This window comes from Heliconius melpomene, chromosome 10 (genome assembly GCF_056956725.1).
Source record: "Heliconius melpomene rosina isolate 202511_hmr_F chromosome 10, ASM5695672v1, whole genome shotgun sequence".
Taxonomy (NCBI): Eukaryota; Metazoa; Arthropoda; class Insecta; order Lepidoptera; family Nymphalidae; genus Heliconius; species Heliconius melpomene.
This window is the reverse complement of record NC_140398.1, coordinates 14,051,027-14,078,194: the sequence shown is the minus strand read 5'-3', so window position 1 is coordinate 14,078,194 and position 27,168 is coordinate 14,051,027. Positions and strand designations below refer to the sequence as shown.

General features: G+C 31.9%; 2 protein-coding genes across 3 annotated transcripts; both read right to left on the bottom strand.

The window, feature by feature from the left end:
• Positions 1-2,013: 2,013 nt before the first annotated feature.
• LOC146535804 (odorant receptor 70a-like) lies at positions 2,014-5,234 on the bottom strand. Its single transcript, XM_085191335.1, has 5 exons — positions 4,462-5,234; positions 4,282-4,381; positions 3,568-3,669; positions 2,585-2,740; positions 2,014-2,155 (listed from the first exon to the last, which is right to left on the bottom strand). The coding sequence occupies exons 1-5, from the start codon at positions 5,232-5,234 to the stop codon at positions 2,093-2,095; spliced, it is 1,194 nt and encodes a 397-aa protein (XP_085047461.1). The 3' UTR covers positions 2,014-2,092.
• A 12,937-nt stretch (positions 5,235-18,171) lies between these two features.
• On the bottom strand, positions 18,172-21,103 carry LOC146535803 (odorant receptor 4-like). 2 transcript variants are annotated; one of them, XM_085191334.1, is made up of 5 exons: positions 20,346-20,565; positions 19,969-20,068; positions 19,528-19,629; positions 18,954-19,109; positions 18,172-18,328 (listed from the first exon to the last, which is right to left on the bottom strand). In XM_085191334.1, exons 1-5 carry the CDS (start codon positions 20,537-20,539, stop codon positions 18,275-18,277), a joined length of 606 nt encoding a protein of 201 aa, XP_085047460.1. In that variant the 5' UTR covers positions 20,540-20,565; the 3' UTR covers positions 18,172-18,274. The 2 variants fall into 2 exon arrangements, with proteins under 2 accessions (XP_085047460.1, XP_085047459.1); XM_085191333.1 differs by lacking the exons at positions 18,172-18,328; positions 18,954-19,109; positions 19,528-19,629 and having other exon boundaries at positions 19,941-20,068; positions 20,346-21,103.
• Positions 21,104-27,168: the final 6,065 nt, after the last annotated feature.

The window sequence follows — 27,168 nt, the reverse complement described above, 5'->3', positions numbered from 1 at the left end:
GTCTAATTCGCTTAGTTTTAAAGCAAAGACGTGTTTTCATATAGAACGAAGATTCCCGAGAGTTATTTAACTAATTTCACATGCGGTAAGTTTTAACCCTACTGTCATTTATTTACGTTTTCTGTCGCAGAGGCGTTTTCACCATATACGAGTAATCCAGTGTATTTTTTTTTAAATTGTTGTTGCGGTTTTCCCCATATAAATTTCAGCACTTTTCCCTGAAGGGTTTCGTTTGGAATGGTATGGAAATTATATTTTTTGTTTACATTAAAGAACACCTTAATAAGTAAATAGATTTTTCTTTATTTTCATAATAATAAATGTTTAAACTAGGCACTAGTCGTAGCAGTCGTAGCAGTCACATTTTGTTTAATTGTCGATATAAAGAAGAAATACTAGTTAATTACAAATAAATGAAAAAATATTTAAAAATGTTAAGCAATTTTCACGGTGTCTTAAAGACAAACAGGTACGTTCAAGATTCCGGAATTAGCACTGCAATCCGTCTTCACTCCAAAACAAATATTCATTTAACTTTACCGTCAACTACGAAGCTGTTTTAAACATCTCAAATACTTGAAATTTAGTTTAATTATAGCTACAAAAATTAACGAGATTTTTGCTTTTTATTTTGATATGTGAATATAATTAATCTGACAAATTGTTATTAATAATTTCAATTATATCGGAACAGAACGACATAATTAAAAATTTTGATACAAGAAAAAGATTAACAAAAAACGTCCAAATCATCTTCAAATATTAAAATATTATAATATTTATATATACTAAAGTAATAAATAATGTAAGGCAATAAAATCTGAAATTGGACGAATTTCAAAAGAATAGTAGCAACAAAGAGCATATTATTCAGTGTCACCGACGGGACGCGTTGTAATATATGCTTTAATAAAAGGGTTCCAGCTCTCTGCAGAACGTACATCACGGGAGCCCAAAGTATCTGGGATCCTAAATTTATTTTTCATTGACGACATACATTCCTTATAAATTCGAGTACCTCTCCTAAATCATCTTTGGGTTGGCGGAAAATTCATTATTTTATTTTTATTGTGGCTAAATACTTTGCTTATACAATATAATAAAATTAAACGAATTATTTTTTTTCACATTTTTATTTAGTGTAATTTAGCATTATATACTCAGTAACAAATCTAGTAATATATCTAGTAATAATAATGAAATCTATGCAAAACTTTCTAAATTATCCACACAAGGTGCTTGTAAATGTTGAGTTTTTCCACTTATATGTTCTAAAATTATAAATCCTTTTGTTTGTTCTATTTTCTAAAGTCTATTTTCTAAAATAGCACAAACCCTTACATATCTAACCTCGTCACACTACACAACTTAGAAAACAAGAAAACGCCGCAGTCATTCCTTTGCATTAACAATACGTTCAACCTAAACAAAGAGTATCAGATGGACCTCGGCCAGGACAATGCTACACTCACTAAAAGATTCCATAAAAACTGTAAAGATACCCTCGTCACGTTCGAACATCTTATTTATCTAGTCCCGGGAAAATCATTGTTTCCTTTTGGCTGTTCCCGAAGAACACGCCTTATTACGGCCACAGCTAACTGATGAGCTGTTGTTCAACGCTATTGTCTCGAAGCATTGTAACATTTGTAAAAGGGTCACTGAAAAACCTGTGATATACTATATGTCACCCGTGTCTTTGTTTACATGGAATTTAATACGTAAAATAGAAGATCCTATCCACTCCTCCTCTTTTAGTGCTCCCCTATACTCGTTAACTTGGCTACAGGGCAAATTTCTACATTCTAGGTACAAGTGTTGTATACAACACGCAATGCCACGAAATATTCGGGGAACCCTCTGCCTACCCTGCTGTGTGCGGGATACGGCGTGAAGGTAATTTGATTCTTTTTTAATTCTAAGCCCAATAGTTTTGCCTGTGCCTCGACTGTCGATTCTCGGTAATACCTCGTCTATGTCCGGTAATCTCGGATATTTATACCATAGATTTAGCCTAAAAATATTTGTGCCTTTTCAAATACAAAGTATATAGATATGTGTACTGTGAGATATATTGTATTTCCTTTTAATCTCAGTGCTCCCTTGTTTGCATATATCGTAGCAATGTAAAGAATGAATACGCCGAGTTCATTATCTGTAACAATCGTTGATATTAGAATGTGTGATTTATTCTCTACATTTTATTGGAATAAATGGATTTATTTGGCTTTTATTTGAATATTTATTAAGTTTTGAGGCGCAAATAATCAAAGATTAAAGTATTTTGATTACCAAACATCGTATGGTCTTAAAACGTTTAATATTGTAATTTCTTAACATTATTTTGTTTTAGCTTCACACTGTATCCTGCACATAGGAGGGAACCTGGGTACCTAGTATTAGAACACTGCGTTCCCATTAAAATACTTCCATTCCCCACCATTCCGCCGAATTCTCGTATCGTAACATAATTTAAAAAAAAAAGACCACAAACATATATTTGTTTCCCAATTTTAAATTAACAAATACCAGAAAGCAGTAATAAAAAAACCTTATAATAATAAAGAAAAACTATTAAACTTACAGAGGTGAAAGTATTTAACGACAACGGGAACATCTTCCAACCGGTAACAGAGAGTGGGCGATTAGCCCTTTCAACGAAGAGTCTCATGGTGCTCTTGAAGCGGCGGGGTCGAGGCGTCCAGTCGCAATTGTAAATTGCCTGGGATAATAAGCTACTCTGAAATACGATGTTCTATTATAAAATATATATTTTTAGATAAGTATTTATATTTTTTTCTTTCAGTTGAAAATTATTTCAGTTCAGATTTTACATATAGTCTTTGTAGTAGTATTGGGTTCGATTTCTAATCGGGGAAAACGTATGGTTAAAAATATTCTTTATTCAAATAAATTTATAGTAAGCACTTTATTAAGGTTATTTAAAATAATGTGGTTGTCTCGTTATTCTGGTGTTTAAATGGGGTGGAATTGGTTGATGGTAGATGTGGGAAATTTCTACATACATTTTAAACAAAATTATGAGAAAAATAAATAAATATTTATTTGTAAGTGTAAACAAATTTTTCAAACTGTAGCTATTCAATGAGAATACCGATACTTTAGAATAATATTAAAACGACAGATAGTGGAAAAATTTTAACTAATTGCAAAAATTTATTTCATAAAATAAATTCAATACAGGTCTTCTGATAATATTTATATTCGTTGATGAAACTCCAAATCATATTTTGTGTAATGAAAACAGGAAAAATCTGTTTTTTAAATAAAAACGTGTACTTAATATGTGATATACAATCATCACGTGCTTTCACACATTTATCTACTAAACTGCGATGGTTTTTTTTTATACAAAAAAACAGTGCATAACAAATAGGATAGCCAGAGAGAACCTAATGATATGACTCTTCTTTCCCTACCCTCTGCCGAATTTCGAGACTTTGAGTGTTACTACTGTGTTACTGTTATTATTCCCCCGAGTACGAATCGAACTTGCTACCTTTTTACTATAATTCATGAATACTTCGAACGGTAAAACATAAATACCTTAACTATAATACGAGTACCGAACCAACAAGGAACCGCAATTTGTATCGTCATCACAAACATGTAACTCGCTAAGAACATGTAGTACTGGATCGGGGCTGGCTGCAAAGTAAACATTTACTATTGATATTGACTGTTGTGTTATAATTGTTAATAAGTATATTTTTCATTTATTTGGATACCATTTCTATAATCTTGTGACAAAGAAGGCCGCACGTTAGTTTATTAAAATTATGTTCTGTCAGTTTATATAGAAGTAGAAGAGAGTATTATTGTGGCCGTTGAGGCCATTCATTTCTTCGCTTTGATGTCGAGGAAAATAGACTAGCGTTAAGCCCGCCACTCAACACGCAAAGCCTCCATAATTCGGCGGAAAGTGGAAATTAATGAACGGAACGAATAAAGAAACGGAGTATCTTAACACTAGATTCCCTCTGCCTACCCTGCTATATCCTGCCTACCCTGCTATTCCGTTTCACGCTGTATCCCGCTATGTGCGTGATACACATGAATGTAAACGGGATGAATGAATGAAAGATATATTATTTAAAATGTAAATTCGTGGTCGGGATTTTGTATTCGATGTAAGTATAAATATCAGTTATACATAAAACAATGATGAACAGTTATTATATTTAATATGTAATATAGCTAAATCGTTTTAAAATTAAATTAAGCTTAAAAAATCTAGAATTATAAATAAAAAATACTGACCAGTGTAAACCGAAACAAGCATACACAAATAATACATGAAGCTATACCGAATTGTACAAACAGAGTAATGCTGAAAACGTCTTCAACTAAATCACAAAATCTAAAAAAGGGGAGAAATATATTACATAATTATTAAAGTATTATTTATTGCATTTAATATGTATATGTACTAATACTTACTGGCTGATCTCTGTATATTGTATAACACATTTGTTTAAGTTTTTTCCAAATTCTAACTCATTTTTATTTGAAATATTCCTGTCGCTTGTTTTAGAATTAGGTAATCGAGAAATATTAGTTAAAGTAACCAGTTTATCTTCCAATATTTCCAACTGAGCTATCGTGAAAATCATTAGGCCCAAGAAAAATGTGTCTATATTTAGATTGCACAACATATGTGCGTGCATACCCAGACATTGATACGTGTAAAGTGGATAAATGAATCTCTCCTTAAAACTCTCTGTTAAAAAGGAGTAACTACACAAAGGCAATACAAGTGGTACAGACAAGCTTAAATGAGCTACAAGAGGCGATAATATATGAATTAAATGAGAAAAATACGAAACGAATGCTACGATTCTCCAATATTTTACATTAAATTTCATCGCGGCAGTTGTAATCTGTATTCCTTTTTCTGTGTCTGGTTCAAACTTTTCACTGTCTAACACGCAAAGTATTTTAGTGATGCTTTCACGCATCAAAATATATGTCAATACTTTCGATATAACTGACAATTCCGTAAAGTAAAATATCAATTCTTCGATGAAATGATCCAAATCTCTTGGTACGTAATAAAAATTTAAAGTACTCAATGTATCGTAAAAGAAAATAAATATGAATAGGACAATTCTTGAATACCAAATATACATTTTCGAATCTATAGTCGAATAGATGCCAAGGAATTTCCAATATTTCTTATTAATAGAAAAGCAATCACTTTGTTTTAGTGACATAGTAATTTCAAATATAACTCTCTCCAAGTTTACGTCGTTATCGTTGATTCCGCTTCAAAATAAATATTTCCGTCTTAGTTTCAACTTTTTATACTAACCTTTTAATTGCATACATTTACACGCTAGACTACGGCTATAAATTAAAAAATATAAAGAGCTACATATGTTATTAACAAGGTGCCTTTAATAAAAATGCAGTTTTAAATTAATAGCCATGGCATCGCGGAAATGACACCTTGCCACCAGCTCGCTAGCGCGGTCTTGTCATTTAGAATATTTAAAAATTCATCCAACATGCCGTTCAAAGGCAGAAGTTCTCAATACACAAGTACCCTGCATATGTACGTTTAAAGATGCAAACGGATGTAGGTTAATTGCAGGGCCGGTAATTCCTAAATGAGACGCAATTAGTGCAGGTGACGTCACCCACCCGCAAAATGGAACACGGACACGCTCTAATTGCTCACCTCTATCCAAGTTTTTCTTCAAGACTTTTACTGAAATTGATATATCTATGCCTAACTAGAAGCTAGCTGAGGCCAGTCGTGGCCCAGGGGCCCAAAGTGTTACTGTACCGACTGGATGTGGGTTCAATCCCCACTCGAGGAGATATAATATTAATTTAAATCTATATTTCCATTTCTTCGCTCTGGTGTCGAGCTCTGGTGTCTGGTGTTGGTGCTGGTGTCACTTAACACGCAATACGTCTAGAATTCGGCAGAAACTGGGGAACGGAGTGTCTTAATATTAGTTTCCCTCTGCCTACCCTGCTAGGTGCGGGATACTGCGTGAAGCTGATTTAATTTAATTTGTTTCTAAACATAGCTATATTCATTCAGTTTAGAATGGCAAAATATTATTCATTCCATACTTTCATATGGAATAGGTAGTATTTTGTAACGTATTTTTCTTAAAAGCCTTGAGCGTCTGCTTTGGGTTTGCAATCAGTCGCCGCCCAACCCCGCTCACAAATATTTGCTATTGAATCGAGTGCATAGCAACGCAAAATAGATTTACTACCAATGTTATCCTTTCGAGACAGATATTTTATTTGATTTAATATTTTTTTTGTTAAATCCGCGTATTTACTAATGGTCTATAAATAATACCTTAATGTATTTAAATTAAATACGTGATGTTGTATATAAAATAAAATAGATAAATAAAGGTCTGTTAAAAAAAGAAGAGATTATTAAAATTTACAATTAAATATTACAACTTATCGACTACTATGTTATTTACCTAATTACTTACAAATATTCTTTAAGTTCGTGGTTAATAAAAAATTAATCCGTTAAAAAATTAAGAAATCTATAAGGATTTCGGCTTAAAGAGAATCAAACAATATAAAATTACATATAAAAGGACTTGCCCTCACTGACTGAGGTAAGATGCACAGTCGTTAAAATTTGATATTTAGATTTTTAAAAGTATTTAATTTACCACGTGTTTCATCGTTTTCTAGAATTCTCCCACTAGGGTGCAAATAAGGGGTTGAAGGTTTGTATGGAAAAATCTTTAAATCGCCACCGATTTTTGTAAAATTTTAAATTTAGAGTCTTAAAAATATTTCATTGAACACATGTTTCGTGGTAACCCTAAATAAGCAAGCGAAGCTGCGCGCGTCCGCTAGTTACTTATAAAAATAAAAATAAATTGAATATAATTAGTTTTAAAAAAAGACTATTTACTTCACCAACCACTATTATATACAGGAGCGTAAGATAACAATTACAACATAGACAAAATAGCTTTTCAGTATTCTACTCCGCTATTTAAAACACCCTTAACTACGAGAAGGTCGTGAAAGGGGTTAAAATTTAGATGAAAAATCCCTATTATTCTCGCTTAAACACAAGCTTGTTTTTTTTGTGTAAAGGCGATGAGACACACAAGTCCCACTTGATTTTCAGAGAACATACAACAAAGGAACAGATCTCGAGGTACATTTTCAGGTAGCATCATTAGATCCTGTACTGCAACAACACTTTTATTCAGCAGATAAAACACGCCCGCGGGCATTCGTTACGTCGAACTCGCATCACATCCCAGGGCGCCCTCATCAACTCTTGGACTGCTTTTTTAAAGTATACATTTTTTTATACTTTTTAGGGTTCCGTTTAAAAGGTTAAAATGGAACCCTTATAGAATTATAACTCTGTCCGCCTGTCAGGATTATTTATCTCAAGATAGCGTGGAGGTATCGTGAAATTGATATCAAATATTCAAGTTTATGTTCCTTTGTGCTTCAAACAAAATAAATCTTCAATTTTTTAGCTTTTGGTATGAAATTCAACGCTTAATCAAAACCTATAAGGTATTTCTCTCGGACGTATAGTTTTAAAATTTGGCACGAAGTGAGAAGTTATAATACAAATAAAGGAAAAAAATCTATAAAGTCAAAATTTCTAGGTATTAAAAAAGTCATTACAAACTTATATTTGTAGTTCATTTCATACAAAACGAGGTGCATATGCCCTGCTATAAACTTTGTCAACTTTTATAAGTTGTACTTCCCGTTTGCCTACAATCCTGAAGTTATAATATGGAAGTCTCGGTAAGCGACTCCGACTCGTACTTAATCGATTTTTTTAATTTCAAATTAATAAGAAGACCAATAAAAAAAATGAGGTATGAGCGTGTGACTAATAAAATAATGGTTATGGGTTCGATTCGTACTATTTAATATTTAGTAAGGAATTATTTAATATTTGATATTTAGTAAGGAATTATTTAATATTTCTCGCACCTGCTTCCTCTATAAAAAGGCCAAGGGCGTCGTTGAGTTACACTATTCAGCAGACAATGTCTGAAAATTCTGCAGAAAATTGGGAACGGAATGTCTTAACAGTAACATTCCTCTGCCTACCTAACCTAACTATATGCAAAATACAGCGCGAACCAAAAAAAGAGAAATTAGGCAATAAAATCATAAATCAGCATAATAAAGGATTAATTACGATATTTCAGTTTAAACATCCCACAATATATTGGCGTTCAATTAAACTTGTAATACACATCGTTAATTGCGAAATCTCTTTTGATGTAAGCCGTCTTTGTTTCTTCGTGAAAACAGTAGGGAATTATTTGTTAATGATTAAATCTGGCACTTTTCACTCAATGCCTTCTCACAAATACTCGTACAATGTTGAAATGTAAATGTTTAACTTGGAAAGTGAATTGTACGGGAGTAATTTTTGCAGAACAGAGAAAGCTATAGAAATTCTGTTTAATTAACTTTTGCTTTTGCTTATTCTGCACATGTTTGGGTTTCTTGCTTTGTTATCGTTAAATATTATTGGGTATATTTTAGGTTTTTAGGCGTTTTCTAATTTCTAATAATAATAAATAAATATTTTAATAAATCCGAATATTTTAAATATAAAAGATAATTTTATTTTATTACCTAATATTAGGTATTATTTCATCTAGTCTGAGAAAACTATCTAATAGACTAGCTAACTTAGCAGTTTAAAATTACCACAAACTGATATACGAGTAAAGATTACCAATATTACTAAGGCACACATAAATATAAAATTGTATTGAATGTTAAAATATTTACAATATTTCTCTTATATTTAGTCGTATCCATATACTAAGAAAAGACGAATAAACATTTTTCTTCCACTTTCCACAAACAACGTCCTACTATATTCATTGCTATAGTTAAAAGTATACTGCACAAATGCCGAAAATAAACACCTAAATAATAAATATAAATGTTACCCTCAGTAAGATTTGAACCCGCAACTATTAGTAAATATAACATTACACATCCCAACACCATAGCCATGTTTGTATCGCAACTAGCCCCCATCCTGGGTTTTTCAGTGAAGTGCCCTCCACACGTCCATAGCCCGGAGAGGAGACTTATCACTAGCAACACTACGAGTATTATCACGTAGGCACTACGTTAACAATGACTTGAACTACGCAACCGAGATTAAAAACAACAAAAGTCAACTTTCCTGTTATTGTAACAAAGCATCTAAAGGTTCCCTAAGTGTACTTCGGTTTATCCAAATGTGTTGCAGGTTAAGGCTTTGGCCACACTAAAATTGATGAAAAATTGAGAAAAAAATTCATTTTTCTATTTCAGTTTGGTTTATTATTAGCGTGTTGAGTGGCGGAATTCAACGCCGCGTTTTACCTCGACACTGGTGTCGAGCGGTGTTGAGTTCGCTCTGGAGCGAAGAGATGTAAATATTTTATTTCTTAGAGTTAAACCCACAACCCACTTACAGTCCCACATCTGTGCTTCTGGGCCACGATTAGTTTCATTATATTGCAATATAACTTTCATGATAATATTTCATTATTACCATATTGTTCGAATTAATTATTTAATTTAAAATTATAAATATATATATTTTTTAATATATTTTTATTAATTATTATTAATGAAATAAAATATTAAAATTGAAATAACCTTAATTTATGAACACTCCGTACGTAAAAGTCCTAAGACCACTCCAGGTTATCCAAAGATTACCTCCCGTACTTGAGGCACGCACACTGTAATGGCTATGCTCATTAGCACTGTTCAAGAGCTCTCCTCCTCCTCCATATTAACAGTTAGCAAACTTAACAATGTACACAACTGTAACAACAGATCCAACAAGTTCCAGTGCTGCACAGTTTTTAATGGAACTTTCTATTCTAAAAGTTGTAAAAACATTTTTCGAGTAAAATATTGTTTGAGTTTAGTAACGAGCTCGTGGAGTTGGATCTTCTTTCGCATACTGTTGTGCAATAATTTTTAATAAAGCTTTATGTTTTCTTTTTTTTTCGAATATAGATTTTATTTAGTTAAAAATGCATTTTGATATTTATTTGCAATAGATATTTACATTTGAGAGAGAAGATTACGAAAAGAAATTAGTTAATGATATTAGATATATATATAAAAAATTAAGGCATTGAAAGCCTTACATGAATTTTATTCTAATTATTGTATGTAACAACTGTACAAAGTTATAAATTTACAAACTTGTAAAAAAATTTTGTCTTCTTCGGACAATTATTCGGTATTAAAGTAAATTACAACTGATAGCATCAATCATTTTTTTAACTGTGATTTATATTTTTATACAGACAGTATATAATGATTATTATACCAATGAACAAATAGTAGTCCACCAGACCAGTCCCGCCATCAGGACAAAGTGCGAACGTAAACGCAGGATGTGGTAGGGCTTCGATTCCCACGCGAGGCAATGAAATATAGTCATTTTCCCTGGCCCCCTCTGCCTATCCTGTTAAGTGCAGAATACAGCGAGAAGCTAAAAAAAATGTATCAAAAATTTTCATATTGTCTCATTTAATTTTTAATTTTAATCCTCAAACGAAACAACCGTATAATGCGCTGGCTCATTAGCATTAAGCTCGAACCACGGCATTAAGATTTTACAAACAGTTAAATAAACAGTAGATAGCAAAGTTTTCTTCGTTTCATAATTTTGCTAACATTTTATAATTTTAATTTGAATAAAATGCAGGTAGTTGCATGAAAACTAACTGGAAAGAATGTATACGATGATACTAATTATTTAAATATTTAGCAGGATATTGTTGATTGTAAATTCATTGGTTGTGAGTTCAATCCTCCCACAATGAAACTCAGGAATGAAATTTTCCCGCTCCGACAAGACAAGCACGGCGTTGAGTTACGTTATTGTTAGTAGTGTTGCTATAGCAAGTTAATGTAGATAATTTTTATTAAATGTAGCCAGTTAACACTATACATACATAAAGCGTGAAGTTTAAAAAAGAAAAGATATATTACAAGTTAGATTTCCTATATAAAACCTACAGGGTCTATTTATTAGAATTTATTTTAAAATACTGAATTGGTTTTTTTTCAATATTATGAATATTACAGTAACTAGTCTGGACAAGGTAACATATAATTTTGAATTTTTAGGTATTAATTCATGAAAATTATATGTAGGTATTTTTAAATACATACCTATATAAACAAGCTTCAAACGTAACAGGAAATGTAATTAGAATAACTATTAATATAAGAGGTATACATTACTCAAAGCAATTAGCGTTGGATATGGCGTTAGTGATTTTAATCGACGACAATTCTGAGTTGCCGCTAACGAGTACGTTCGCAGGTGTTACCGGGTATTAGCAGAGCGTGAAATTTAGCTCCTTTATAGTTTCTTGAAATTTCTCAATTGGATGATATAGGCTGTATATAGCCATATATACCCTTGCTTCACGCTGTATCCCGCACACAGGAGAGTAGGCACAGATATTGCCTCGAAATAAGAGCTAAGAAATGAGAATATTATTTTCTCGGGTGGGAATCGAATCCACAACCTGCCGCGTTTACGATCACACACTCTGATTGGCCTCTCTGGAGTGGTACGATTATATTTATATACAAATTACAAACAGTCATGAACACAAATAGATGATGTCTGTGATCCCTTAGTACGGAATAGGTCTATAATTGGCTATAATATAAGTAAAAGCGGGCGAAGCTGCGTTTGGGTCTTGGTTTGGGTAAATAAAATTCAAAAAGTTAAAAAATTAAAATAAGTTACTTAACTGAGTACTGAGAAAGATAAATATCATTTTCTATGCATTAAAAATGTGATTATTTATTCAACAAAGGGAATAGTTATGAAAAATCTCAAGATGAACATAGCGGTAAGCTTCTTTTCTACGAAGCGATTTAAACGAGAAAATTATTTCTACAGTTATCGCGACGCGACGGGGCAACGAATTAATATTTCAATCAAGTATAACGCTACCATGTTCCGCGAGAAGGTTACCGACCGGCAACGTTTGACCCCCGCCAGGGAACCTACTCGTTCACTTTTATTTAACGTCAAGTGTCAAGATAAAGTGGGGAATATTATCATTCTGTATAATATCCTTCTGGATTGCAGAGTAGATTAAAACAATGGACGTGCTCGCAATATCCAAAGCGATGCAACCCTTCGGGTGCGTTTTAATTGCAGGGGTCGTCGGCTCACGAAGAAAATGTTTCGCGTTAACTCTTAAACTGGCTGAACAGCTCATCTGGTGAATACCACAAATGGCGCGTGCTACTAATTTTAATTTTGTTTGGGATAAGGAATATAATTACGAAATCGCTTCGTATTTAAGGTAGATTGTACGTCGAAGAACAAAATGGTTGTGAATTCAAATGTTCGATAAAACATTTAGATTTATACTTTAGGTGTTTGAGAAACAAAGGCAAAGTGCATTTGTTAGGTGCCGCTACTAAATATGTACTTTGCAAGGAATGAAGAATAAAATTATGATACCTAGTACGCAAAGCACAAGAAAAATAATATAAAAACGTTAATAAAACAGAAGAATTACATAGTGAAATAATGTGTCAACATTAAATATTTCATATTTATACAATTTTTCTCATTTCAAGGTTTTACATAACTAAAGAAATTTATGTCTGCAGAAACTGTAATATTTAAATAAACGTATAATGAGAAAAGTAAAAAATACCATTTAGAATAAAGGATCCTGACCCGCTTTAGAAGCCGAGAAGTCTCTTAGGTAATCGTAGATGGACCATAGACGCTTCAAATATTCTTGACTTTCTTTTGCGTTGGAAATTCAAGTCTTTGGAAGTAAAAAGATTTTATAAATTCTATGAAAACATAATGAGTTTAATTCTACTTAACAATTTATTAAATATCCTCTGTTTAATTATAACTGTTGGATCTAGAGTACTGAAGGAACTGACTTAAAAACAAAGCAAGTCATAAAAAAAAGAATATATAGTAGTATATTTAAGTACTTACAGAAGTAAGGTCTGAAGAGATAAAGGAAACAGCTTCAAATCCACCAATACAATGAGAGTGTTTGTGACATAAAAACTGTGATACTCTTTTTAAATGGCTCTGTTCTTGAGACCCATTCGGTATTATACGCCGCAAACTCTAACTCTTGACTCTGTAAGGATACGTTGAACTCAGCAGTTTGGAATCTGGGCTTTTTATTAATATGAAACTTACTCAATGAATGGTATGACCGATTGGTTTTTGGTTACTATCTTTAAGATTGTATTATTATATTTAAATAAAATTAACCTTTTTCATATCGAGGCCTTTTTATTTATTTATTTGTTCAGCTTCATACCGGCAAACCCCGCGCATTACAGGGTAGGCAGAGGACAGAGACACTCCGTTCTTATTAAGGCGTTTCCATTCCCCATTTCCTCAAATTTTGGAGGCATTGTGTGTTGACTGAATTGAGGTGGAACTCAACACCCTGCTTTGCCTCGATACTAGAGCGAAGAAATGAAAATATGAAATATTTAATTTCCTCAAGAGGGAATCGAACTCACAATTCGTCACGTTTGCAGTCATCACACGTATACCCCAGCACTACGACTGACCTCAGCTCCGCCCTACCACTATTTTTTATTTGCTATATATATTCTTTACTCTAACCCATTCGATATGCAAGAATAAAACGATTCTATTGTTCTCAAAGTAGACTATGTGTTGGACGAGCACGTAGAGGTAGCATTAAATATGTCAACACAGCTATTCTTTACGTAAGCGCTAACTTCTGTCGATATAACGACTTGGACTTTGCACGTTCATTTTATACGCGAATAAAATACCAAACTTATTGAAATAAAAATTAAAAATATTAATGTAAAATTAAAAGATTGGGTAATATTCTTCAGAAACTTAATCATTACCCCACATATTCTGTACCAATGCATTGATTAAAAAACTGTTAGTTTTAGCTATAAGCCATCACCAGTAATAAAAACAAATTAATTGAAATCAAAATCACGAATTACGTAAATTTTCACAATTTCCATACATTTTCAATGTAAACAATTCAGTATTAACAAACGTACTATATATGGAGTTATAATCACCTGTTCAGTAATTTGTGTACCGACCCACCCTGGCACATACAACTGTAGTATCATTCCCATTAAATAGGACAACATGAACGTGGAAGCCTCCATTGTCAAAGGCTGGAAGATATAATTAACACGGTATATATTGTACACAGAGCAGAGGTAGGCAGAGGGAACCTGAGAACATAGTGTTAAGACTCTATTCTTGATTTCACGAGATTATGACGCTTCCGTTGCCCATTTCCCGCCGTATGCTGGGGGCATTGCGTGTTGGATGGCGGCTTTTTACTCTCAGTCTGCTTTAAGAGGCTATATTTAAATTTCCTTCCACGCGCCACTGAACTGTGGAATGGTCTACCTGCGGCAGTGTTTCCAGGTCGGTACGATATGGGTACCTTCAAAAAGCGCGTCTATCTCCACCTCAAAGGCCGGCAACGCACCTGTAGCTCCTCTGGTGTTGCACGGGGTCGGCGGTGATCATCATCTGGTGACCCGAACGCTCGTTCGCCTCGTTTTCCATTAAAAAAAAATAAAAAATATTGCAATACTAATGGCTCACTGAGTTGAAGAGTATATTTGGTATAAAGATAAATACAAGAACACTCTCGTGAGTACACAAAGGAGCAGGATACGAATCCTGCTCACTTATATTTGTCTATTTTCTTAATATTAATCTTTGACTCACAAGGTTTAGTTAAGAAAATCTAGGCTGCTCTGGAAATCGATGAATGACCTGGAAATTATATTTATGTCCACAATGCTTATTATACATTTGTAGACTCCCACCCACACAAACAATATTCCATTATACCCAAATCGTAATGAAAGGAACATTTTCTTTGATAAATATACGAATCTATTATTAAAATATACATAATACAGGAGATGATATCTGTAGGTATTCTTTTTTTAGTACCACCATTTTTCATGAATAGACAAAGAGATTCTAGTGTCAAAACACTCCGTCCTCCAAACTGAAAAGATTATGTAGTTGAACTCACTTAAAAATATTGCAAAGTAGTCTTACTAAAAGCAATCCACATAAAAACACGCAGATAACCAGAGATCCCATTGCATATTTAATAAACATTGTTACGTTTATTACATCTTGGATGTTAACGAAACTGAAAACGAAAGAATTGTGAAACATTATATATTTTTTAAGATATAATATAAAATAATATCAATTTCTACTTATAATGTACTTGTGTTAAGTTATTAGCTCTTCATTAAACATTTTTTATTGAATAGAGCCTCTGGAATACAAAATGTTTAGTGGTGATGATGGTGATATATGAGTAAAAAATGTGATCAGACAATTGTTAATTGATACTCTGCTACTCTACTGATAAAACTGTATCGTTAAAACAACCGCTTTATCTAAATAATATACAATACCTTTTTTCATATATATAAATGATTATTTGTGTAAAAGCAATCGTGCTTAATAAATATTTAAAAAAAAATACCTCAATATAGAATCGTAGTGTTTTAATGATTCCTTATGTTTCCAAATATATGTATATTTTCTGTTAAACTTCTTTTATCATTTCTATGTTAATATTTTTGTTTAGATTTCTAAAAGAATATGACTATATTTTTATTTGAGTTAAACCAAATTATAAGAAAAGCCTCCGTCGTTACGTCATACATCATTAGGCCATATATACCGAAGCCCTGAGATTGGTACAAAATATTCCTTTCTCGAATCGTCATTCAATAAGTAATAATTCGGCGTGGGCGGTTGAACTTCGTAGGAGGACATTGTCATATATGCGATGACAGGTATGAAAGATTAAAATAGGAAAGTAAAATTACCCAATCGATAATAAAATTTCTAATATAAATTGTATTTCGACAAATCAGTATATAAAATGGCGTGTGTGTATCTTTTCCATTTCTTCACTATCTAGTACTAGCAGAACTTATTTTATCCAAATCAGTATCATTATCATTATCATTATAATTTGTATTGTAATTGCCATATTGTTAAAGAAAAGCGTAATCTCTTGAATCAACAACTCAATTGCTCCAGGCATATATCACAAATGTTATATGAGCATTGGATTATACAGTACAAGGGTCCAGAGGAAATACATAAACGAATAATAATTGTAATATTTACACCCAATCCCAACAGACCATATTCCTAAATATTTCCAACATAGGAAAGTTTTTCCAAGCTTTTTAAGTAAAGAGACATCATTCGGAAGATGGGTACGAATTACATTTGTTTCTCATGTATACGAGAAACAGAAATGTCAAAGTATATAACAATCGTAGCATAAAATACGAGTACCGTTCACATGCACTTTTCGCAATAATTTTCTACTTTTACATAATAAATGAATAGCTTCACGCCGTATCGCTTGAGAGCTAGACAGAGATAATGTAGACTTGCCACTTCTTTTCCATTTACACGATTGCATAATTTTTATTATACATTAAACGTCTAACATATTACTTTGGCAAAGGATGAGGATTGTTATGGAGGGGATAAGTTATACTTAATGGACTGTTTGCCAAAAACTAGTGGGAGTAGTTAGGCACGTCTGCCTAGATGGCTCAGAGGGGCAACGCTAGTGTGTTCGATGGTTGTGGGTTGAATCCCCGCTTGGGGAAAGAATTATTTATATTCAAGATAAAGGACGACATTTAAGGTTTTCTCGGCCTACCCTGCCATGTAGGAAATGCAGCGTTCTTATTTTCTACAAGCAAAAAAAATTACCATATGTATAGGAATTAAATTTCAATATAAATTATAAGGATATGCGTTAATTTGCATACTTTTTAATTTTTGTTTTCCATCATTCAATCCTTTAGAGTACAGGAAACTTATCATGCTCTACATGTAGCACTAATATTTATTATTTCAATCTGAATTAAAAATTCGACCTAGAGACACTGAAGATATAAAGGTATTGAGTATATATCTATATTAAAATAATACTGTACATGTGTTCATTATTCAAAATGGAGAGAACCAAATTTCGAGGCGTTCTACGCTTTCAACCCAAATTGGAGAATAGTGGCGAAAATAAGCAATAATAATAATTCTTTATAAAGTAAATTTATTTTATATAAATACCTACATATTTTACAATTTAACCCTTAACTACATTCGCAATTTAAGCTTCCTTCGTAGGGTAGCTTTCGACTCCAATATGCATAAAATACAGATATGCATATTTTTGTTTTCATTATATAATAATGAAGAATATTCAACAAAAAGGCATACATTTATGGAAAAATGTAAATTTTGATGGTCTTTGTATGTTTACTGCGTGGAAATATATAGAATATTGACACTATTTTACAAGAGTTGATTACGCCACATCTCTCATTATCTCTCTTTGTAACGGAATGTAAAATATTTGTTCGTATTATACAAATATCTCTATAATGAATTTTATTCTTATTAATACTGTTATCTACCATACTCACAAAGACAGTTTGTAAAGAAAAATAATATAGACAGATAAAAAAGTACCTAATGTAAGTTTTTCACTTATGTGGAGTAAATTTCGATATCTTGCAATAAAAGATGTGCGTCCACATACAAAGCCTATGTTGGTAACGAGATTGCATAGAAGCAGACCAGTAGAGCTGCATTAGACTAAGTTCAAGACTTATTTAGGAAAAGTGTAAACTAGCATAGAAATCTACCCTAAGAATTTATTTAAGGGTTATAATCACATATATATACTACGTTATACCTACAACTATTATATAGATAAGTATTTTATAAATATTATATATGTTAATATTCTAATTTTAATTAATTAACTTAATAACGGTAAAATTATAGCAAGGCCATTTTCAGCGAAGTTCTTCATCATCGACTATGTATAATAATATAATTTCATTTAATAAAATAATTAAACAATTATACTACAATACATATACGCCCCGCGGCTGCCTCAATAGAAAATTGAATAAAAAAACTGTATACAGCAATTAACTAACATTTTTATTTTGAAGAAATTACACAATGTATATATATATATCTTACTACTAAATTAATATAAAATCTCAAAGGTGTTAAATGAATATTTTTAAAGCCTAGAAAAAGGTGCAATCGTGCTATAGATTTATTATTGGTTAAATATGAATAACTTCTTTGAAGAATAAATGAATACATGATATAAAGAAATACATAAATAACGTAACTTCCTTACTCTTGAATGTTATGAAAAAGAGTGAAAAAAGAATACGCAGTTTTCATAATCTGAAATAAAAATTAAAATTAGGCATTTGTACTAAACTACCATCCATAAATTACTGTAAATCGTTAAGAAAAAATTACAATAATAATTGAAAAAATATTTGCTCTGTTTATGTCGGAAGATGAAAGAGACACAAAATCATAGATGTGATAGAAAAAAAACAGTAAAATGCGAGTCCGACTCGCACTGAGGCTACCACTGAGGCTTGAATAGCAATTTCAGGATTGTAGGTCATCGATACAATTTAAGTTTGCGGGCATATGCACACATTTTGTATGAAATGGATTACAAATATAAGTTTGTAATACTTTTTTTCTATAAAATATTTATAAGTTGAGTACAGTCTAACACTATAGATTTTGATTGTGCAGCGAATTTCATACAAAGCAATGCGTGGTGTTGAGTTGCGCCACTCAAAACGCCTCCAGAATTTGGCGGAAACTGGGGGAACGGAAGTCTTAATGGGAACTGGAAAGTATCTTACCACTAGGTTCCCAGGTTGCCTCTGCCTACCCTGCTATATGCGAGATGTAGTGTGAAGCTGAAAAAGCAATAAATTGCTAAAACGCCTCTAAATATTCCTATGTTCATATATCAAATATATGTAACATATGAATGTTCACTTACCGACGTGAACGTATCGAGTGACAGAGGAAATATCCTCCATCCTGTTAACACGATGCTAGTATTTCCTCGTTCCATAAAAAGCTTAAGACTTCGCTTGAATATCTCTGATCTCGGAATCCATTCACAGCTGTACGCAGCAAAAGTCAATTTTTGACTCTGCAAAAAGTATAGTAATATTTTAATATATAGATTTTGAAATATCCAGTTGTAATTCATCATTTTTATTATTCTGTCAATGTCAATTGAAATAGATGAAATCTTTAATAATTACTTTTAGTATCACTTTGTTTGTTGAAGCTAAATCATAAAAAATCTTTTTTAAGGAAAAATCATTTTTAAGTGTTTTTAGTTAAAATACGAGGGGCAGTCAAAATGTAAGTTTCCATATTTTAAAAAAAACCAGACCAACGAAACTTACTTTTTGAATGCCCCTCGTATTTTGTTAAAATTTGTAAATTGTAACAAATAATTTCAATTTAATCCAATTCAATTATTTATTTTTGCAATTTGATAATGTAACAAACATTTTCTACAACAACATACATATGTGCTATATGTAAATATTAATTCAAACCTCATACTCCACTTGAGTCCCTAGCCATGCTGGCACGAAAATTTGTAACATCATTGCAAATAAATAAGCTAATTTAAACATCAGCCCTTGGATTGTAAATGGCTGAAATAAATATATTTTACATATAATACTAGCGATAAAGATGTTATTGATAACGAACTTATTGTTAAATCTCAAGTTTTAATGTTGCTTTTTAATGACTTACTATTTAATTTTATAAAACTTTAAGAATTGCACTTAGTACTTACAATAGATTGAGTAAACAAAATTATTGGAAAAACACTGCCATCAACTTTAATACATTTTCTCAACTTTTATAACCTCGATCTTAGAACCATAGCTTTATCTGTTAGCCACCAAATACGGAAATATTACCATATTTCCGTAAAAACTTTATAATATGTTTCTTATAATATTAATGGTAAACTATATTAAACTCACCATAAGTAAGCAGTATAAAACAACACAAATTATAACGGACGATACCCCAAACTGTACAAACATCGTTATTCCTATAATATCTTGAACAATTGAACAGTATCTAAAATAACAACATTAGTTTATTACCAAGTTATATTTTTTTTTCCTTAGCTTCACGCTTTATTCTGGAGGCAATGCATGTAGAATGGCGGAACTCAACGCCGCACTTTGCCTCGTTACCAAAGCGAGTGAGAATATTAAATATTTCATTTCCTCGAGTGGGAATCGCCACGACTGGTCTAAAGTTTTTAGACGTAATCTTAATTAATAGATTTTATATTCATATTAATCTAAAACGTAAATTATTATGATTATGAAAAAGTTCACATATAACTTACTTTAACAAAGCTTCATAATGTTTTAAATATGTATTCAAGGTTAATATTTGTAAACGATCCGTTTCCTGTAAGGACTTCTTATTACTTTTAAGGACTTTTATATTTTCGATTTCATGTCTTATTACCTTCAATTGCGCTATAATATGGACTAAGAGGCCAGCAATTAACGCATCAACGTTCACATTATAATTCATATGTGCATATATTCCAAATGTCTGATAAATAAACCAAAATACAAAGAAGTTGCGAATAATCTGATCGTCTAAGAAATAATACTTGCATACTGGCAACTCTATATCTTTATTGAATACCACATGTTGAAATATCGGAATATAAATTTGAGAGAAATGGACGAAATTTGATAATATTGCATTAGATTTCCAATAGATTTGGTACTTTCGTGTATGATTTTTAATAATTTGTCTACTAAAATCATCCTGGCCCTTAAACGCTTCACAATTCAAAATATCGAACGCATCAAAAATTTTCTGTCGCATGAAAATCATCAAAAACACTTTGCTAAACACAGCTATTTCCGTAAATAAGAACATAACCTCGTTCATAACTAAATCAATTTTTCTAGGAGTAGAAAGAAAGTTGAAAACAAGTAAGATATTGTAAACTAATAAAATAATCAAGAGAAATACGGTTGAGTAATATTTGTAGTATCCAGAGTCTCTAGAGCCTGGCCACAGGCCAAATATTTTGAGAAATATGAAATTTACTTTAAAGCAATCGGACAATTTACTTTCCACCATTCTGCCTTCATATACACAGAAATTTTGTATTTAACTTTTCACTGCGCCCTCTATTATATACTGCATTCAATTAAAGGACATTAGTACTTAATAGTTTTTAGTTTAAGTTGCAACAAGTGATTAGTCACTTTAATTACTGCATCCCTTCAGTTAACTCTGTATTTATAAAATTATACGAGCTTATTACAAATATGAGGGCTTGTTATGTTATTTAACTAATTAATACTGTCTATCTACTTACTAGGGTTGCTTAGTTCCGTAAAATACGCAATCTTATATTACTTTTAGTTTTAAGTATAGTACAAATGATCAGTATATAATATTGTTTTAGATTTTAATGAAATTTAGAATATTAATTTAAAACAATAAAAAAATTTCAACTCAACTTTTGGGCTTAAGCAAGTTCAAAATAATTATGTATGTAATTATTTTCAAATAGGCTGAAGATAAAGAAACAGAATGAATTGTGTCCCATCACTCTATTTACCTTACCAAAAATAGGATATAATAAAAAATATATAAAAAATTTGCTGAACCAAAAAATATATGTAGAAACTTATAAAACATACGTACTATAGTCTATAAGGAACATTTTATCATACAAAATGTAAGAATAGAAATTCAATAAAATTTTAAATTACACTCCCATACAAAACTGTATTCACTCATAATGGAAATAGAATTTTAATATCCCAAAAAGCATTCACGCATCGCTCAACGAAGATTGCAAAGCGGAGGAATGAAAGCCGCAACGCAGCATACCTTTAGAAACGATGGCGGCCCACGTCACGTGCCGACACAAGCGTGAGAGGAAAATTAAATATTGTCAATTTTAAAGAATATCTAGTTGGCCAGGTTAATAACTTGTGAGTAAAATTTTAAGAAAGAATAAATATAAATAAATCGTGATTACAATGATAAGCAATTAAAGTAATTACCAATTAATTAAAGTAATCCTAATTAATTACTTAGTATTACATGACAGATACTGAAAAAATATTTGGATTTGTAATTTTCTCTTCTTGTTCTTAGGCATTCAGAAATTTTACTTAAAAATGACAAGACGGAAGACGATATACCTAAGACTTTTAAATCTATAAGACTTTTATATCTCTTTGAACTTCATTTCTAGCTTTAAAAATATCATAATCTGTAAAATAATGAGCATTCTTCTTTTATTTGATGTATTTGACCTTAACGAATGTACATCCTACGCCAAATTAATACAGCAGACACGCATATATAGATTACTTACAGCCATAATAATCCAAAATTATTATTCTAGCATTATTTTTATCAACAATAGCACAAAAACTATATCCTCGCATAATAGAGACGCGACTTTTAATATCCCAAAACCATTCACATATCTCACAACGAAGTTGGCAGCGCGGGCCAGGGTGATGCGGGGATGAAAGATGCAGCATACCTTCAGTAATGATGGCTGGAGGCCACATCTCATTGTGCGACGCGCGCCCGGAAAATTAAACCAACTAAACTTGGAGTAGGGTTGTCTTGCGTTTGCGACCTCATATTCTGGTCTTTAGGGCGAAACTAGGCTGACTGCTCTGGGGAATGGGGCTAACTTGCTATTTTGGACTTGGATCCTAAGGCTTTTTTTATGAGAACTTGTATTTTTATTTTAGTTCTTAAGTATAAAAATTAACATGAAGATGAACAAAAAAATATATATTTCCTCCAGTCTATAAAATTAAATTAATTGTACAGTAAAATACTATACACATATATATATATAAGTATGTCTCTATAATAAACTCATAAATGGCAACCCTGGCTCGGAGGATATTCCGCTATAGGCGTAGTTCTACAGTTTAATTTTCATACATGTATATTTTAAAGTGGATGCAACGCATTCAAAACTTAACTGCGCTTTTTGAACAAACTACTATATGATAGTCGAAAAGAATATTAAAGTAATATTAAATATATTCTTTGTATTGTGTTCATAGTAAATTTAAATCGTAGATGCCGTCGAGGCACAGGGGTAAGAAGCCGCTTCCTATTGTTAACGCAACGGTTGCGGGGACTCGAAGGAATGAAATATTTAATATTTTCGTTTCCTCGTTCTGGTAACGAGACACAGCCGTTGGGGTCCGCTACTCAACATGCAATGTCTCAAGATTCAGTGAAAAAAGGGGACGGAAGTATCTTCACTATATTTCGAAAGCTGAAGTATAATTTTAATTATAGCCCAAGTAATGTCAGCCCGTAGTGCCTTAATGCAAAACTTACACTTCACGCTATTATTCACGTTCCCGCAACATCACTCCAAACCTACGTCCCATTTATTAAAGAAAAAATATACTTTTCACGCCTCTTTCCTGTTTTTTAATTAAGTGTAACTAAGAGGCTCCTTTGTTTAGCTTTCGCCTCTTAATTGCCGGCAGTCAGTCACTTGTCTTGAACAACGCTTTATTTGTCTACTTGTGCTTATGAAATCTGTTTTAAGCAAAAGTTAATTTCTTAATAGTAATTTGGGAGGGCAGATCGAGGAAATTTCTGTTTTTAATAACGTATACAACGTTAGCGGAATATGAATTATTTTCTATTAAGTCGTTTATTAAAAAGAAAATGTTTTATATGAAATTCTTATTTATAATGTAATAAAGTATTGTTATTGTCTTTCTTGTATTAAGTGAGAATGTTCGGCATTCTAAACGTTACAAAACCATTAACATTAATTGTTCATTTACCAGATCCTATACGAAAGGATAAACTCACCGAACTAAGGTTGTTCAAAGGCACGCTCTGTTTAGTATGCATTAATAACGCGCGCCGTCGCCAGCGTGATTGAAACTAAATCCAACGGGACACCGGGACACCGCTTAGTGCCCACTGATTACTGGCCATAGCATCATGTGGGGATTGAGGAGTTTAAGTGGACAAAGGTTTTGGTGACTTCGTGTGTTCGTACCTTTTGGTTACCTGCGAAGAATTCATTAATAACTTTGTATAAACCATTCGTTTCTTCCATTCATTCTGTACATTAAATATAAAATTAAAATTACTCATAGCAAAGAAAAATATTTTTTTTAATAATCAATATTTTGTGATGTTTTTACAATATACAAAAAATCTGCATTAATTTAAAAGCTAGTTCTTGTTCTGTAATAGTGTATTGATACAATTGGGTATTACTTTTTTAATATTCTAAAATTCTATAATATGAAATTTTAAACTGGAGAAGAATTTTAAAAAGCAAAAATTTTGTAGCAGTTTTAAAAAATGTCGCACAATCAGGATTAAGAAAAATAATATAAAATAAATAAATTTTAATATTTGTAATTTTTTCATTAAAAAGATTTATTTTACGAATACATTTTTGAGGCCAGTTACAAGCGTGTAAACGTAAACTCTACAGATATTGTATTCGATTCCCATTGGAGCAAATGAAATATTTAATATCTGAATTACTTGCAAACACACAGTGCCTCCAAAATTCAGCGGAAAATGTTGAACGGAGTGTTTTAACACCAAATTCCGTCTACCTACCCTGCTGAGTACAAAATACTATATGAAACTGAGATAAAAATATACATTTCACAACAAAAAAAACTACATACAATAGCTAGTATTAAAAAGCTGAACTTATATACATATAGGGGATGAATAATGAAGCGTGTGCCGCCGTGTGTAAAACTAAATCCCACAGGACAACGCTCACTACTGACTGATTACTAACCGCTGCCACTCCTGGATTAGGATATTTAAATGGACTTGTACCTACGAGTACATCTAGTACGTGTAGTACGTGTGTCTAGCTTTGAAGTAATCACTTTTTAAATATATATATGAAAAATGTTATTAAAGTAATTGTTTTTTTTTTTATGCTAAAGAAATTCAAAATCTATACATATGAATAAAATTTAAGTGTCTGTCTGTGATATTTTTAAGTGCATATGACACAAGGTAAACATACCTTTTTTTGTCTTTATTTTTATTTTTTCTTTGTTTTTTTTGGCTGGGCTAATCTTCGTAACGGCTGAACCTGTTTTTATGGAACTTTCATTGACAGGTAGAGTAACATAAAGGCTACTTGTTATCCCGAAATTTCTTTTCCATATTTTTCTATTAAATAAGACATTTTTTGCAAATGAAATCAAATAAAATCTCATAACATTTATATAACGATTTATTAAATAATTATAATAACCAACCTTTTCTTTTCTAAATATACTAAAATAATATCTATAAATAAATAAAATAAATAAAAAAAATGAAGGCAGAAGCCGCATAGGGACCGCTAGTTTCTCATATAATAGTCTACTAATATGTCTACTGTGAAATAAAATGTTTAATCATTTCCTTTCTCCTTCTCAAATACATATGGAGGATGAACCTACACATAGTTTTTAATTAAATAAAAAAAATAATTAAATTTAATTAAAAACTAAAAACATAATAAAAGACACTAACAATTATATAGAAATTGTTTTATCATTCTCAACAAACCACACAGCCCCCGAATACAATATATAACAGAGAATATCCTGTAAATAACTTTCTCCATAAGGAAAACTATGTTCGTAATAATGAAATATCTGCATGGAATAATGAAAAGTTTTCACGAATTATAACAGTAGCCGAAAATGCTGCATAATAAAATAAAGCTATTTAATATTTTGAGAGGCCGTCTTGGTGCAGTGGCACTAGCGTGTGACTATAAACGCGAAGATTGTGGATTCAATTCCCACTCGGAGATATAATTTATTAATTTACATATTGTTTTTAATTTAGATGCTTAAGTTTTTTTTTTATGAATGTTATAAGTATATGTTATGCTGTTGGGGTGTCTAAATAAATAAATTAATGAATATTTTCATTTCTTCGCTCTGGTAACTTGTTAGAATTTTATATTTACCACCTTAGCAAAGCGTGGAGTCTCGCCACTCAACATGCAAGGCCTTTGAAATTCGGCAGGAAGTTGGGAACGGAGTCTATAAGTTATTACTAAATTCCCTAGTGGGAACCCGCGCTGAAAAAAAAAGCTGTTATCGGTTAATTTTATAACAAACCGCACGTTTTGATAAATCACACGGTTCCCTAAGTACCACGAGTACATACGAGTAAATGAAACAAATAAAATAAAGTTTCAGTACCATCCAACTACAAACAATGAACAATTTGCTGTAAATAAGAGTAATCACCAGCATCTACGCGAAACGGCAAAGATAATAAATCTATTTAGCCCTGAAGGGGCGCTAATTCTTCGTACAAAGCTGTAAAGGCTATTTATCGTGCAATTCAAACTTTTCACTTGCATGCATCTGCCTGTAATTTAATTACCACCTCCGAAATTGCCTTCAGTATAGCCGGATATATTTAATGGAGGTATTAAGGATGCTTCACGCTGTATCCTACATATAACAGGGTAGGCAGAGGGAACCTAATGTTAAGGACACTCCGTTCTCCACTTTCTGTCAAACTTTAGAGGTATTGCTTGTTGAGGGGCAAGAACTTATCGTCGGGCTTTTACCTTGGTGCTAGAGTGAAGAAATGAAAATATTATTCAATAATAATTCATTATCCCGAGTGGAAATCGCACACACAACCCCTACATTACTTTCACACCCCTGTACTCCCTGCGCCACCACGGGTTCTACAAAGTTATATATTATTGTCTTTTACGAAGATAAACCAGTGTCCAAGTAAATATATAAGAATATAATATATTAGTATTCTTTTGTAGGATTCCACTAAGCCGAAAACGTGGATATATTGTAAAAGAATTATCCAATAAAGAAAATTTAAGCGAAACTACATACATTTTAAAGATAATCTGAACAGTATATCTCCCTGCGCTCATAAAATAAAATGTAATAGAGGAAAAGTACACATCCGACCTTCCCAGGCACTTACATAATCAGTGTCCGGCGTAACATATTAAACTTTTTCCTGAGATCCCGTGAAAGAGAAAAGGGAGAGAACTTTTTTGCTTCTGAAAAAGTGGTGTAATTTATTTTCCCTTGGTGCAATATTTAGTGCTGTCCATTACTACCGTTCGCGACCGAACATTCTTCATGGACATCTATCTTTTTTTCCTC